Below are 14,791 nucleotides of genomic sequence, written 5' to 3'. Positions count from 1 at the left end.
AATTACTTTGAAATGTTTTCTTCAGATTTACATGATGACTCGAAATTGTTCTTGGTTCAATCTGATACATTTTTGTGATGACAAAATTTCCAGTTGTTGCTCCAAGTTGTAATTTCGACTGTAATCCTGCTATTAAACAGGCAACTCGTCCAGAATTGACAGAAAACCTGCCCTTTTATGTTTGCGATGACACACACTTCACCCTCACTTTTTCTCCCACTCTCCTTTGTGGATGCAATTAGCATTGAAGGTTAACGTTTCCATTAGCCAAATCCTGAAAAGATGCTTGGAATCACGTTTTCTCGCTTCAATGTCAGATTTTTCCAGTTTTGTGTAAAGAGAAAAATTTAAAAAGGATTAAATTTAATGGACAGTAAAAAATAATGTTTCTGCAGCATATTAAGGACACATTAAAGAAGCTCTGCCAGACCATATGGACCTGTCAAAAACACAGAATTAAAGCCTGCTGTGTTAGAGCTGCAGTTCAGTAAGCAAGGATCTCGGAGTGGCCTGGCGCGTTCCCTGCTCGGTGGGCAGTCGGTCACTGTGTCTGCTCCGCATTACAGCAGGAATTTCTGTTGCGGATCAGCACCTCCTCGGGGTCTGATGGGAAGCATAACATTTTCCTAGCTGCATACATCCCTCCAGCATCGAACCCTCTGGATCATAAAAAAGTCTAACTGCAAACAGAGATCTTTGAGACACCTTATAAATGGGAAATATCTACATTTGCATGACTAAAGACACATTTGGTCAGCAGGTCCTGAGCTCAGTAGTTATCTGTGGGAGCTAATGAAGATTTATGCTTATGGCAATGCCATTAAAGCTCAGTGCTTGCAGCATGTGAGGGGGTCATTTGTGCAGTTCATATATATATTCATGTCAACACCTGATCGCATGTAACTCTGCACTACATTACACTCCCACTAACAGTAGGGAGGTGAGAAAATGTAAGCCAAGCATCTCTAAATAATTTCAACGAATCGTAATCATCTGTGCCGAGTTTCAGTCCCACAGCAACGGCGATTTCAATTCCCTGTGATAACATATAAATCAAAGTTTTGGCACTAATCTGAGCGACACTTCAACGTCAGAGATCGGAGAACGTCTGCTCTGCAGGCCTGCTAACGAGCGCAGAGAGTTTGTTGTCGGCTTTTACCAGAAAAAGTGAGATGAGGAGATTCGGGTTCATCCTTGAGAGTCGTCTTTTCCTCTCCTGCAAGAGGCAAACTCTCTCCTCCATCAAACATCCCAAACACAGCGACAGAGTACTTTGTTCCTGATCTGAGGATAAAGGGGAAAAGAGACAAACCAGTAAAATCATCAGCAAAAAAAAAAAAAAATAAATCATCAGCTTATAAGCCTATAAGTAGTGAACCATTTACTAATATTAACTTTTTTTTAACCAAAGACGTGGAACTTTACCAAGTTGTTTCATCTCAGTGGTGAAGCTTTCCTGCTTCCCTCAGTTCTAAGCAATTTTGTACAGCATAAACAATCAGATGACATCATAGCTGGTGGAGGGTGTGCTGAAACCTAAATGTTTGACTGCAGTCAGATTCGCAGCACTGATTCAAGAATAAATGTTAGTTTGAAAGCATAACAAAGCTTTATTTGATTTATTAAGGGTTGAATTCCAAACTAAGATGTAACTTTACCCCTCGAATTTCAAATTAAGAGATTCCCTTTGAAGGAGTTTTCTCTAAAAACAATGTGTTTGTGTTCAGTGTTACTCAGACAATGCTAATAGCCAGATTTGGGAGGTTTTACCTGCCTGCTGTGATCAGAATATAATCTGAAATCACTGCACACAACGTAGTCTACAAAAGTTATTTTTGAAAAAGCTTTACAGCTTTTGCTACTATGCATCAACCTTGTACCATGTATTCAGCTAGCTAAGCTGCTACCTAAACATTAGCACTGTTTATGTGTTTAACACATATACATAAAGTCTAAGCACAGAAAAACAACTTCCCCACATCAAAATTAATGATTTTTGTGTAAACGTTTACATTTCTATTAGTCTTTGTGCAATCATGCTGTAATAATTCAATTCCATTTAATTTTATTCAGAGGGCCCGGTGGCGCCAGTGTCCGGCAGCCTCACCTCTGTCAGCGCGCCCCAGGGTGGCTGTGGCTACAATGTAGCTTGCCATCACCAGTGTGTGAATGTGTGTGTGAATGGGTGGATGACTGGATATGTAAAGCGCTTTGGGGTCCTTAGGGACTAGTAAAGCGCTATACAAATACAGGCCATTTACCATTTTACCATTTTATTCATATAGCGCCAAATCACAACAACAGTCGCCTCAAGGCGCTTTATATTGTAAGGTAGTAATATAGAAGAATACTGTAAAAAAAAAGGTCCTGTACTGTATCCAGGTCCCTACAGCCTTCCAATAGGAACCCATAACCCCAATCTGTATTTTCATAGCAAGTTGTTAGAATCAATATCTAACATGTATCTCTTATCCACATTAAATATTTTTTTCACCACAGCAGATGATCTGCCTCCATCTCCAACCCTCTGCATGTTCTCCATAAAACTTGTCTTCCTCTTTTCATCCTTTCATCTCTACCATACAAAGAAATATTCATAAGTTAACAGAAATGCTGCTGTCTTCTCTGGGCCGAAGCTCATTTAAAATAGAAAGAAACAAAGAGGAAAACTTTTCTGTGGTCAGACGAATCAGAATTGGAAATCTTTTGGAAAACATGGACACTGTATTCTCCAGACTTAAGAGGAAAGAGAGCATCTGGCATGTTATTGGCATTCAGTCCAAAAACCTGCATTTGAGCAGCTAGAATCCTCTATCAGACAACAATGGGACAACAATCCTCTCCCAGACATTCAGTAACGGCTTTCCTCAGTTCGCAGATATTTAACTGCAACTTTCCCTGATACTGCTGGGTCAAACTACTTTTCTGGACCAAATCCTATTGTTGACAAGTTATAGAATTTATGAGTTCTGTTATCATAGTGTCCATTTAAGCCTTTTCCTGTTGACTGTCTTCTATATTTGTTGTTTCCTTTTAAATGAAATCCTCTGCGTATGCCATAAAATAACTCTGAAAGCTTACCTGAGCTCCTCTAGAACAACTGTGTTATCGTAGGGGCCAACAAGGAGCTCCTCAAGGTCAATATCATTCCCTGTGGGGTGAAAGGTGACTTTGTAGCCCCTGACTTCCCCAGGTGCTGGATCCCAGGACACTCTGAAACTGGTCCTGGTGGGCTCTGAGGTCAGAAGGTTCCTGGGACTCTTGTATGGTGACACTGAAATAGAAGAAATCAGCAGGAAATTCAGGACAAACTCACTTAGAACTAAACTCGACACAACTCCAACTCTTGGTGAAGGTTTTTAAGGATCAGCCACGCCACATTCAAGCCAGTTTCTCATTAGTCCATAATACAATTCCTTGAACCCAGTGTCGACCGTTAGGAAGCCCAGTGTCATGCTGTGTGTTAGTAATGCTAGCGTGTGATTGAGCACGTGTTTATCTGTGATTTTAGTGTTCTTGTGAGGAGGCGCTGCAGCACCTATGGTGTGAAAAATACTCCTCTTAACAAGTCAGTCCATGAAATATTTGGTGGGAAAACGGGAAAAAAATCTGCAACTTGGACCAAAGAAACATATTTTTTTCCAAGGCACCGTGACTTGGTGTGAGGTTTCTCTGAAAAAATGTGAATAAATCTTTAAATATACCAGGTTTATCTGCTGCCTGGAAAATACAGACAATTCTCTAGTTAACTTCAGCACTGAGGATTAAACCCTGGAGGCTACACATCCTCACACATCCTTAGAGTGGGCCTCAGATTTACTTTTTCTCATTATGTAAAAGCTCCTTTAAAATTAGAGCAATATAACATGAAAACTTTCTTACATGAGTATTTTTTCTTATAAAAAAGGACTTTAAATGAGTGACTATGTGCCCATTGCATCCAGCACCTAAGCTAAGCTCATCTGATCTCAGTAGACTTCAACTTTACTAACTATGGATAAGCAGGGCTACTACATTTTTAAGTGTAATATAAGAGGCCACTCAGCAGCAGATTTTTTAATCATTCAGTTCCAGCAGCGATCATATTTTTAGACTGAGCACAGGTATAAACGTCTTGGCTAAGATGGACATGTTTCTGCAGTGTGCTGTCTCTCAGAGGGTTGAATTATGGACCAACGTACGTGTCGTTCCTACTCCTTGCCTTGCTTTTCCTTCCCTGCGCTTGTAGATGGGCAGAACGGTGATATTGTATGTGGTCGCAGGCTTCAGATTCTTCATGATGGTAGAAGTGGCCTTCGCAGGGATTTTCTGGACCACTTCTTTGCCTCCATTGTGGGGAACATACTTCAGCCGGTAGTTGAGCAACTTGCCCGGCGCCGGCGTCCACGTGACTCTCATGGTTTTCTCTGTCTCGTCTGACACTCTCAGTCTTTTCCCATCTGCAGAGGCTGAAAACATAGAATGCACTTTTAATACTGCAACAACATAATTTAGTATCGTTAAAGAGAAACTAGTTGTACCAGTTCCCCTTTAAATGTGTCCTGGGGAAACCTAAACAAAGTATATTTGACTTATCCAGGGTTTGCTTTAAAGTAGAAACCTGCAGGGCTGAAAAATGCTCAAATCTGCAGTTCCCCCGATGCCCACTTGGGGCACTTGGAGCTCATTTCTCTCTTTATGACACACGTATGGAAGAAGATTATTTTTTCTTTACTTGCCCCGTTTATATTTTATTGACGTTTAAAGTTGAGCAAAATGGTAAATGGCTCATGGTTATGGTATCACTGCCTTTTGGAACAAATTTAATGCATAATCACAAATAATGTGGCTTATTGTGGCATTAACTGAACTAACAGCCCTTCTACTAAGTCTATGTTTTAGTTTTGTTTAAGTGAAATTCTTGTGTTTCTAGTGTTTTATTCATGCTACTTAGCAATAATTAGTTTAAGTCTATGGACACAGCTTCACTCCACCATCTCCTCTAAACATGGTCCCTTCTGGCTTCATAAAAACTCAGCTGGTAATGCCATTATGTTAAAATCAAGGGTTCAAAATAGATCCTACAAATTAGTGGGTGACATCAATGTGAGTTTGTCCACCTCAATCTCCAAATTTTATACTCAGGCCTTTTTATCCAGGAAGTCTCTGCACGGAGCCAGGCTCTGTTTTAAAGGCTGCCAATCACAGCACACACACTGAAAAGGCAATCCCATATGATGTTTTTAATTAATTATTTCATTTGATTTGTCATGCACCTTAGTTATTTCTGCTTTCTCCTTACTTTATGTTCCTACTATTATCTTTCCCAGTGTTCATTCCTCGCCTCTTGTGTGTGATCTTTGACCTCTGCTGTTGCCAAACTGCTTGTAAGTCTGTGTGCTTTCTTTATTTTTAGAACGCTGGATAGTTTCTGCTCTTTGTCTTACTGCCTGTCCTCAGTCTGCACCAGCTGCTCTTCGGAGTCCGACCTCTGTTCTATTTACTAAAACCTGGATTCAGGATTTTTACCTGCTAGAGATTTTGTCCTGTTAAAATTGAATTTAATAGAATCTGATAAAATGAAATTTACTTGATTGGTGTACATTCACTTTATAACAAGCATATTTTCCATAATGATTAATTATTAAATTAACCTATGATTTTATACATTTTAGCTTCATTTTACTCACAATTATTGGGTGAAGGATCATTGTTTGAGTCTGTATAGCTAAAATTGTGATCTCAGCTGGACTTCCCACCAGGCTTGTTTCAGAACCCAGACCCAGCTTTATATAGATAATAATGCACAGCCACTCCAGCGGAGTGCAAAAACCGGACGTGAGAAGCATAGGTTCACTTTCAGCCTAAAGCTCTTTTCATGTAATGTACTTTTTGCCACATTTCATGTCCTTCAAAAACACTCAGCATTGCTGCCATAAAGCTCACTCAATATTTCTTTATCTGAACCATTCCAGCAATCATCTCTTCTTTCGGCCACATGAGGTATCCCTCTGTATTCCCTCAGTCGTCGTTAGCATTCATAACTGCGGGCCTAAATGTTGAGTAATACCATCAGCTACCTGCCAGATGTAATTGGCTGTAAATTAGGCTTTCACCCAGAAGTGATCGGTTGGGAGGAAATGGTAACCACATTTTCCTTTTTGCTCCGAAACAACAGAGAAGCCCTGTGAATTAAAATTAAATCATTCTGACAATACTGTGAGTGATTACAAAAACTCTGTGAGGAAATAATATGTATATTTAATGATCCCGGGGAAAGTTTTTCAAACTACTTGATTTCACTCTGGAGGATTTTTATAGGTGGAAAAAAATACTGAATCCAACTTCTCCGTGTGTTGATGGATTTAAACAAATCTAAAGCAGGAGATTCAAATTTTCTGCTGGAAAGATGCAGAGGGAGAGCATGAAGTAAGATGCGATAGTTTATCTGTGCCTTCTTTGTTTCAGGTGGCCCGTGTGTGTGTGTGTTTAATTTCCCATGTGTGCAAATGAAATGAGGGACGCGTTGACATTTTTAGAGAGTGCCTCAACTCGGACACAATAAGTGAGTGTGCAGTTCACAGGACACCCACGCTGTAGTCGTGTTATTGCTGGGAACGCAGCACAAGCAAAGCTGTCACCGCGCTGCAGCTTCGCTTTAAATCTCGGCCTAAAAATAATCTACACTGAAAATTTTAATTTCAATTTGGACGGCTTTCACCAACCAGGAACCAGAAACCCGTTGGAGAGTGCCAACTGTATGATTATATAAGAAATAGATTTTTTTTCCTGACAAAAGGAAGCATTGAATCTGTTTTGGCTCACATTCACTTGCAATCAGAACAGCGAGTTTCAGCCAAATGTCTGAGAATAGTGAGGACGTCCTTGACTTCCCCTCTGACGGTTAAAAACACGGGTTCGTGGCCTGAACGCTGCCTTTTAAACATCTGGACTGATGCTAACCAGATGATCTCAGAGTAACTAATCACTGTGATCTCAAGCAAGGCACTTTAACCCCCAAATAAAGATTATTTATTCATTCAAAGACAGGAGAATACACAGGTAAGGGTAAATTTCAGGTGATAAGAACTGATCTCAAAATCAGATCTGCTTCTGCCAGAGAGAAGAAAAGTTTCTGGAGTCCTTTTTAAAAATGTATAAATTGTTAAACACGACTGATATCCCCAAGCAGCCCTCATGTTGCGCAAAGATGACTTTTTTGGCACCAAATAAAACATGAACTACATCTGAAGTAACTCATTACTCACCTTATTATACAGACTACCCTAAATAGTGAGTGTGCCATTGTAGTCTTCACCCTATATATGTTTAGAGTTTAGCTTTACTCTAAACAGTTCACTTAAAGTATCCCACAATGTACTAGGAAAAGTAATGAAGTCCAGCTGATGGTCACTGCCCAAGAGGCAGACACACTGTGATGTGCCAAAAGCTGCTGATCTTGTTTACCATGACCTTTATGGTAATTTCATAACTTATTAAATCAAGTCATTTAATCTTGAAGTCTATTCAAACATTTGACAAGTCTGGCTGCTTTTGTTGCACAAAATGAGTTTTACAGGGAAAACAATGGTCTGAAGCGTTTTCCCAGTGTTTCCCAGATCCGTATTTGTTTAGTGTGACATGGGTTAGGGTGAGGTGTTAGGGTGGACTCAACATGAAAACACTTGGAGGGTTAATGTGTGTTAACAGAATATTGGACTGGGGAACTTGGGCCCAAAGATGCTCTAACCCAGAAAGAAGACACATTACAAGCTGCACTAATGATCTTTTCTTTTCATCACTCTGCTGCCAGATTTTGTGAGTATGTGCCGCTGACAATCAGACAGCTCCAGGGAAAAAAGCTGACCCCCAAAAAATGCCTTTTGTATGTTTGTGGCTTGTAACAGAAGGGCCAAATATTTACTTGTGTGACTGCGGGAAGTGAAGCTGCAATCATCAAGACATAAAGCTCATGTGCCAATAACTGCAGTTCCTCTAATGTCCACTTGAGGCTACCGCAAAGTTACCTTTGTTCTGTATGAGTTATTTCCTTCTTTAGAGCAGATGTGTAAGCTGTGAATTTGGAAACTGTCAAGGCTTTTATAGTATAGTTATAAGTTCAGGAGTCAAAATTCAAAGAAACTAGAATCCAACAGGTGGTCTCACTTTGCTGCATCCACCTTTTATGTACATAATATGCTCAAGTCCCACCTCTAGCCCCAAGTGGGCCGACGCCCCCCTCGCAACTAAAATTAAAGGTTTAATTATCACCAAGATTTGCTTTTGTTAGTTTTTCTGAGAAGCTGTAACTAACGACATGTTCATCGGCACCGGAGGTGTCAGTGGAGTTAAGCTAATCATCCGGCTGTTTTCCTTCCAGAATCACATACACCAGTGTCAAATGGAAATAAGAGAATATATTGACTCTTATATAAAGTGCTGTTTCACAGAGATGGTTGGGACGGTATGATATGCGCTCTCCTAAAGCTTTTCCTGGTCTTCTCTGAGTGGGACCCTTTCAAATCACACTCTGGTCGCTACCTAATGTCAGGATGTCAGACCATCTTGGCGTCAGTAGAATGGGCACTGCTGACTGTAGGTCCCACCTTCCTATTAAAAGTTGGGTAACACCATGATGTTCAGGCAAGGCCACATCACTTACGTCCAGAACGCTATCAAGACTTATTCCACCATGACAAGTGAGACCACACGGGAAGGTTTGCTTTCTCTTTGCTAACGGTTGGTCCAATTTGTGATCTGGTTTTTGTTTTGAGAGTCAGATCAAATAGAAACATATGTTTGCTCATGGTTAACATTTATTTTGTCTGTTCTTTCATAAATACTTCCTGTAACTGTCATTGATTATATATGAATTTCTTTATTTTTTCAGCTTTCATCCTTTGGTGCATGCATGCATTTTCTCTTACTGCTAAAGATGAAAGACTGAAGAGTTTATTAAGTCTTACCATCTGTGATTTCTGATCCCGTGAGTGGCTCGCTCTCTTTGTGGCGGTAGGCAGCGACCACAGAGACTTGGTAAAGTGTCTCTGGAGTCAGACCTTCCAGCACGGTGCTGGTTTCATCTCCTGGCACCGTTTTTTCTTGGATCTCCTGGGAAAACATTGACTTCCACTGAACACGATACGTATTCACATTCCCAGGCGCCGCTGTCCAAGACGCCACGAAGCTGGTGTCAGTTACATCGCTGGTGACCAGGTTTTTAGGAAGACCCCCCTCTGGAAATAACAGTTAAGCAGAGAATTAATCAAAGGAACATGACACAATAACTTATACTGTGTATAAAATATAAATGGCGATGTAATGTTGATTCCACAGTTTTAGTTTTTGACACCATAGCTGTTAAATTTCCTCTCAAATCACAGCAGATGTTTTCAGACTTGACTGTGAGCATTTTTTATACTGTACAGTCACATTGGCAGACATGTTTTAATGTTCTTTCCAGTATTTGTGACTTCTTTTATTTAAAACCATCCTCCCTTTTAAACAAAGGGACCATACTGGACGTGCTGCCAGATCTAATTATTTTTCAAAATGGAAACTATTAAAAGGCAATCGAGTGGACCGATCACCACAGCCATAAAGGCCTGAGAGGACGGCATAAACATATGTGAAGAGCTGTCCGGTGCTTTTAGTTCATATTTTGGGGATATTTTGAGATTTTTCGGCATCATTAGTGAGTGCAGAGCATTGGATAGGGGAAAGAAGAAAGACATAAAACATGTCGGGAACCGCATGAACTCAAAGTGTCCAAGCACCAACAGGAAATCTCTTTAATGTAGTTCACTGGATGTCTTTGCTTCATCAAATCATCACTATAGTCCTCCTTTTATTGGAAGATCTTCTGCTGGACGCTTTGATATCTCACTTTTTTCAGCTTTTTGCTGGCTACTCTAGAGTTAATGGTTCGTGAATGTCTCTCTTGTGGGTTTTATGAACCTTGAGAACAATTTATCAAACAGAAAAGTCCTTTTTCACTCCATATTTTGCCTTGTTCCCATGTGTAACATATGTTATTAATATTTCTAGCCCTCTCCGACTGGATTAGATTTCTATTAATTATTACGTATTGGATATAAATCAATTATATTATATTTTTGGAAGCCTTTAAACATCAGATCCAGATGAAAATCAACCCTTCTGATTAACGCTGGCACATTCACAGTTCCTTTTCCTCTGTTGATCACTGACCACTGTTTATGTCCTGAAGGTGAGTTCAATATTATTTTTAGCAATAAAATTAATCAACCAATAAAGGGAAATTTTCCAGTAATTAAAGCTGTCCAAATTCTGCTTTGCTAATTGTGGAACTGTGGAACATTACAAGCATAGTTTTAATTACTGGATACCTGGAGATTTGTTGTGGATAGTCATCTGTATCTGAATGGACTAACTTGAATGTGCAAATTTGTCAGAGATAACACAACAGTTTCAGGATTTTTCCAGATTTTTGTTCTTGGACTCTCCTGGAGGGGCTTTGCGTCAGTCACGTTTCAAAGTTAACCTTAATTATCTGTCAAAATGTTTTAGCCCCTCCCCCACTAAGCCCCATTTTTCTTTACTGGCTGCCCCTCACAAACAGAAGGTTTGAACAGCAAATGGGTGTGGCTTATTGCCAGAGGACTGTGACTGAGATGACCAAAATAAAACACGTGTGAGTGAATATGTCTGCAGTGAGTTTTTACAGAGATCATTTAAAGAGGTTATAAGACACCAGTTCTGTCCTAAAACTATGAAAAAGGCAGATAAATAAACATAAATGGAGGTTTATAGAGTTATGTTAACCTTTAACTCAGTTTGCATCGTCACACTAAGCATCGTTGTCCTTACATCGTGGCAGATGGCTTCCCCTCCCTGAGCCTTGTTCTTCCTGTTAAAGGGGAGTTTTTCCTTCCCACTGACGCCAAGTGCTTATGTGCTTCTGATTGTTGGGGATATCTCTGTGTTATTGTAGGGTCTTTACTTTACATTATAAAGGATCTTGAGGCAACTTTTGCTGTGATGTTGCACTATACAAATAAAACTGTCCTTCTTCCCCACTCCCCCTGCTGACCTATGCATACCTGGGCCCATGCATGCTTTTGTCTCAGCTCGACTCTCTCACACCCTCTCTGTTTTATACTAATTTGCTCATTAAAAACGCTCTTGCACAGTGCAGTGAGGTTCATTGTTTTATAGGATTTCCAAAGAGGCAGCAGTCACTGAAGAAACACTGGATTCCATGCGTGGGCGAGGTCAGTGATCAGAATATTTGCGTACCATGTCTGAGTTTGACTGACGAGCACCTCTTCAACCAACCCAGGGCAAGGCATAGACTGATCCCACCAGTTAAACAAACTGAACTTTGGGGATCAAATATGCTGTGGCATAAACTCAGTGCTGGTAGAAGTGACATGGACTTACGCTGGTTCATGTTAAAGTTTTCAGATGTTTTAGGACCTTAACTCAACTTCCTGACAGCTTCAGTCACACACAATATACACACGGATATACACAAACCCCAAAAATCTACTTTGTGTTGCCTCTCACTGTTGGGTTGCCTGACTCGTGTTGCCTCTTGCTGACATACAATCTCCTCTTCTTCCATCATTCACAAATATTTCCAGCAATCTGCTGTGTCTGGATAGGAAAGTGAAAGAGGGAGGGCCGATATTAAATTATAGCTCTTCGTCTGTGGCGATGAAGTTTCCACAACAGGATAATTATCACCAAATATTAAATCCAGCTATATAATCAGCGCAATGAGCGTGAAATAAATCACATTCAAGCTTTTTTGCCAGTCGATACAGATCTTTGGAGAGAAGGGAGGGAAAAAAAGGAAAACTCCCTGCTCAACAGATATTTATAGTAGGAAAAATTGTTTCTGGTCTCTATTCAAAAGAAGAAAACAATTCAGAATACATATTTTTAAATCTAATGCTCAAAACGTGCATGTGCAAACTCAAAATAATTAGAAAACATGAGAAATAACTCAAATTAAAAGGGAGCCTGGATGTTATTGAGAGCCAAAATGATGGCGGAAATATAATTTTTATCGTCTTTTTAAATGTGCAAAACATGTGGCCAAACAGAAAGACAAGCTCTATTAGTGAATTAAGTCGCTAACAAGTTCTCAGGCATGTCAGGACAAACAATTTAACAAGATTGAACCAGCAGATTGTTCTGTGCTCACAGCAGCATGGGAAAGATGTACAATGTACAGATTACCCAAATTAAGGCTTTTATTTTGACAGTCTGCATCTTATTACAATCAATTTTTATTTCTGAGAAGAAAAAGGTTCTTCTGTCACTACAAAGCTTAATTTTCAATCCTCTGTGTTTTGAAGGTTCACTTTTGGAGAATCTTCAAGAATGTGAAATGTGCTGATGGAATTCAGGAAAAACTGTCAAGCGTGTACTTCTTAGTTTATTTTTAACTGTCACTGGTGCTCAGCTTCAGTCACCCCATTTTCACTGCACTGCACCTCTGCCATCAGCAGGAAGCTACCAATGCTGCCATTTGTTTTATCTTCCCGGAGGAGCTCTGGCTCGAAAAATTGGAAAATAACAGCCGTCACATGGAGTGTGGAATATCTGGACATTCTCAGACATCTTTTTCCACAGTCCATCAAAGTAAATCGGAATAAAACCACAGAAATTAAAGACAGTATTGCTGATTTCTACCACTGTCTATCTATAAACTATCTACAAATCAAAGTCAAGCTGCTTTCAGCTTTTTCCAGGGAAGTTCAGAGTTTGGGGCTAGTTTGGCTAGCACCTTCGTCACTCATAGCGTGAACAGAAATAGCACCTGAAGGCCATGTGACTGAGGCGGGTCTGAGGTCCTCTCAGGTCTGGCCTCTTTGTGCTGTGTCTGGGACTCCCTGCAGTCACAGTGGAAAGTCTCTGGGATCGCTGCCTTGTATAAACTTGGCTATTTGACATGTTCCACTGCAAAGTGTGCAGAGTCACTGCAGTTTCATCAGGGCAGCCTAGGTGGAGATAAAAACTTCACTCTGGTGGTGTTGCTGGTGCTGCTTCATATCACGAGAAAAAGTCTGTCTAGCTCACTGAATAAGAGAGGAACTGCCCTGAAATTGAGTTTCCACTCCGCGTGACTGGGTTCACATTAAAGGGCCCGTGCTGTCACATGGCGTATACATAAAGCTGATTCAAAACACCACAAAGAGAGTAACTGACAGGGGGGGTTATATTTCTCCAATATTAGTTTTCTTTATTGGCTCTCTGTTAAATCCTGGATCTAATTTAATTTGCTATTTATTGATTTCCCCCTTTTCAAAATTAATTTATCTGTATGTTTATTTATTGTCACGGTAGTTTGTCTGGGAACTAGTGTGTTTTTGATTAGTTATATATTTGGATTTGTTGGTTTTTATGGTTTTGATTCTCATTATTGTTTTCTGCTTATGTTATATTCTTAGTTCTAGTCCTTAGGTTTGTGTTACCTTGCCTTCCCATGCTCCACATCTCATGTTTAGTTACTTTTGTCTCTGTGCTCCATGTTCGCTCTGTCTTCCCTGTCAGCCGTGTCTCCTTGTCAAGTCTGCGTCTCTGTGCCTGTCTTGTATTTCCTGTTATACTTTGACAGTCTCCTGTGTCCTGTGTTTTCAGTTTTGCTTCCTCCCCGTCTTGTTATGTCAGATTAGTCCCAGCTGTGGCTCCCTCCTGTTTCTCATCCCCTTGTTACCCCCTGGTGTATTTAAGCCCTGTGTTTTCCTATGGCTGTTGCTGTTTACCCTGTGTGCTGTGCATGTTTTGCTGAGCTCCTTGGTACCCAGGTTACTTCTGAGTTTTTTTCTTAGCTTCTAGTTTTTAGGTTTTCTTTTCCTTTCCTGTTTGTATTATATGGGTTTGTTGGCACAGCATTAAAGCTGCCTTCCTGAGTTCACGCCTTAGTTTCTCATGAGTGCTGCATTTCCTTCATCCTGTCTGCCACACTGTCACACGTGACATTTATGTCTTTATTTTTGGCTGTGTCAGTCTCCTGTACAACAAGTCTAATAGAATCTGATAAAACAGGAAAATAAGTCAGAACCCAAATCATCATTAACATTCAATTACAGTTAAAATACTTAAATGCTTAAAAATGAATGCATCTGTTTTTGTAGGTTCTTCTAATATAGATTATCTAGCACTATTTTATTTAATATTTATTTTATTTGTATATTTTTAGTTTAATATTACCAGATCTCTTTTCTATCTGTTGCCAGACACTTTCATTTTACTTACAGGCAGTTTAAAATTTTGTATTTATTTCTTTGCCTTTGTCTTTTTGATTTCTATCAAGTTGATACTTGCTGCATATTTTTTTCTAATTACTATCAGCTGGTCATTCATCTATGAAGGACTTTGAACTGCACTAATCTGCATGAAATGTGCTATCCAAATAAAGTTTAACTGATCAACTGATTAATTTTAACGTCTGGAAACTTTGTTCACAGCCAGTGTGACCACAGCAGGTTTTTTTTCCCCCCTTTTTAAACTTTATCACCTCAATTTCTTTAGCTAAAGATGTTTGTTCCCTCTTTTATAGCAATTGTCAGCCAAACTCACTGAACAAAGAACACGCTGGTAGACTAGACCAGAACTTAATCTCACCTGAGGCGCAAAAGCTGCAAAGAAACAAGTCCCCTGCTGAAAGCTGAGGTCATTTTCACAGGTTACGACACATTTAGTGTCCCAAGCTGATGCAACTGCCAAAGAAAAGAACTTATTACGAGAATTAAACCTCTATATATGTATTTTTAGATCTTATGAGGCTGAAATTTAGAGGTTTATGGAAGTCCAAGTTGTG

General features: G+C 39.8%; 1 protein-coding gene across 4 annotated transcripts in view; it reads right to left on the bottom strand.

Moving 5' to 3' along the window:
- col12a1b (collagen, type XII, alpha 1b) overlaps positions 1 to 14,791 on the bottom strand; it is a 153,466-nt gene that overhangs the window by 108,688 nt on the left and 29,987 nt on the right. For all 4 annotated transcript variants that reach the window (XM_084953563.1, XM_084953564.1, XM_084953565.1 and 1 more), the window contains exons 13-16: positions 8,946 to 9,215; positions 4,182 to 4,448; positions 3,082 to 3,274; positions 1,160 to 1,284 (exon numbers count right to left, since the gene is read on the bottom strand). In XM_084953563.1, the coding sequence (XP_084809689.1) occupies positions 1,160 to 1,284; positions 3,082 to 3,274; positions 4,182 to 4,448; positions 8,946 to 9,215 (855 nt within the window). The remainder of the gene's footprint in view (positions 1 to 1,159; positions 1,285 to 3,081; positions 3,275 to 4,181; positions 4,449 to 8,945; positions 9,216 to 14,791) is intronic.

Source organism: Perissodus microlepis, chromosome 15 (assembly GCF_051167445.1).
Source record: "Perissodus microlepis isolate ML-2025 ecotype Zambia chromosome 15, ASM5116744v1, whole genome shotgun sequence".
Taxonomy (NCBI): Eukaryota; Metazoa; Chordata; class Actinopteri; order Cichliformes; family Cichlidae; genus Perissodus; species Perissodus microlepis.
This window is presented reverse-complemented; position numbering and strand designations above follow the sequence as displayed.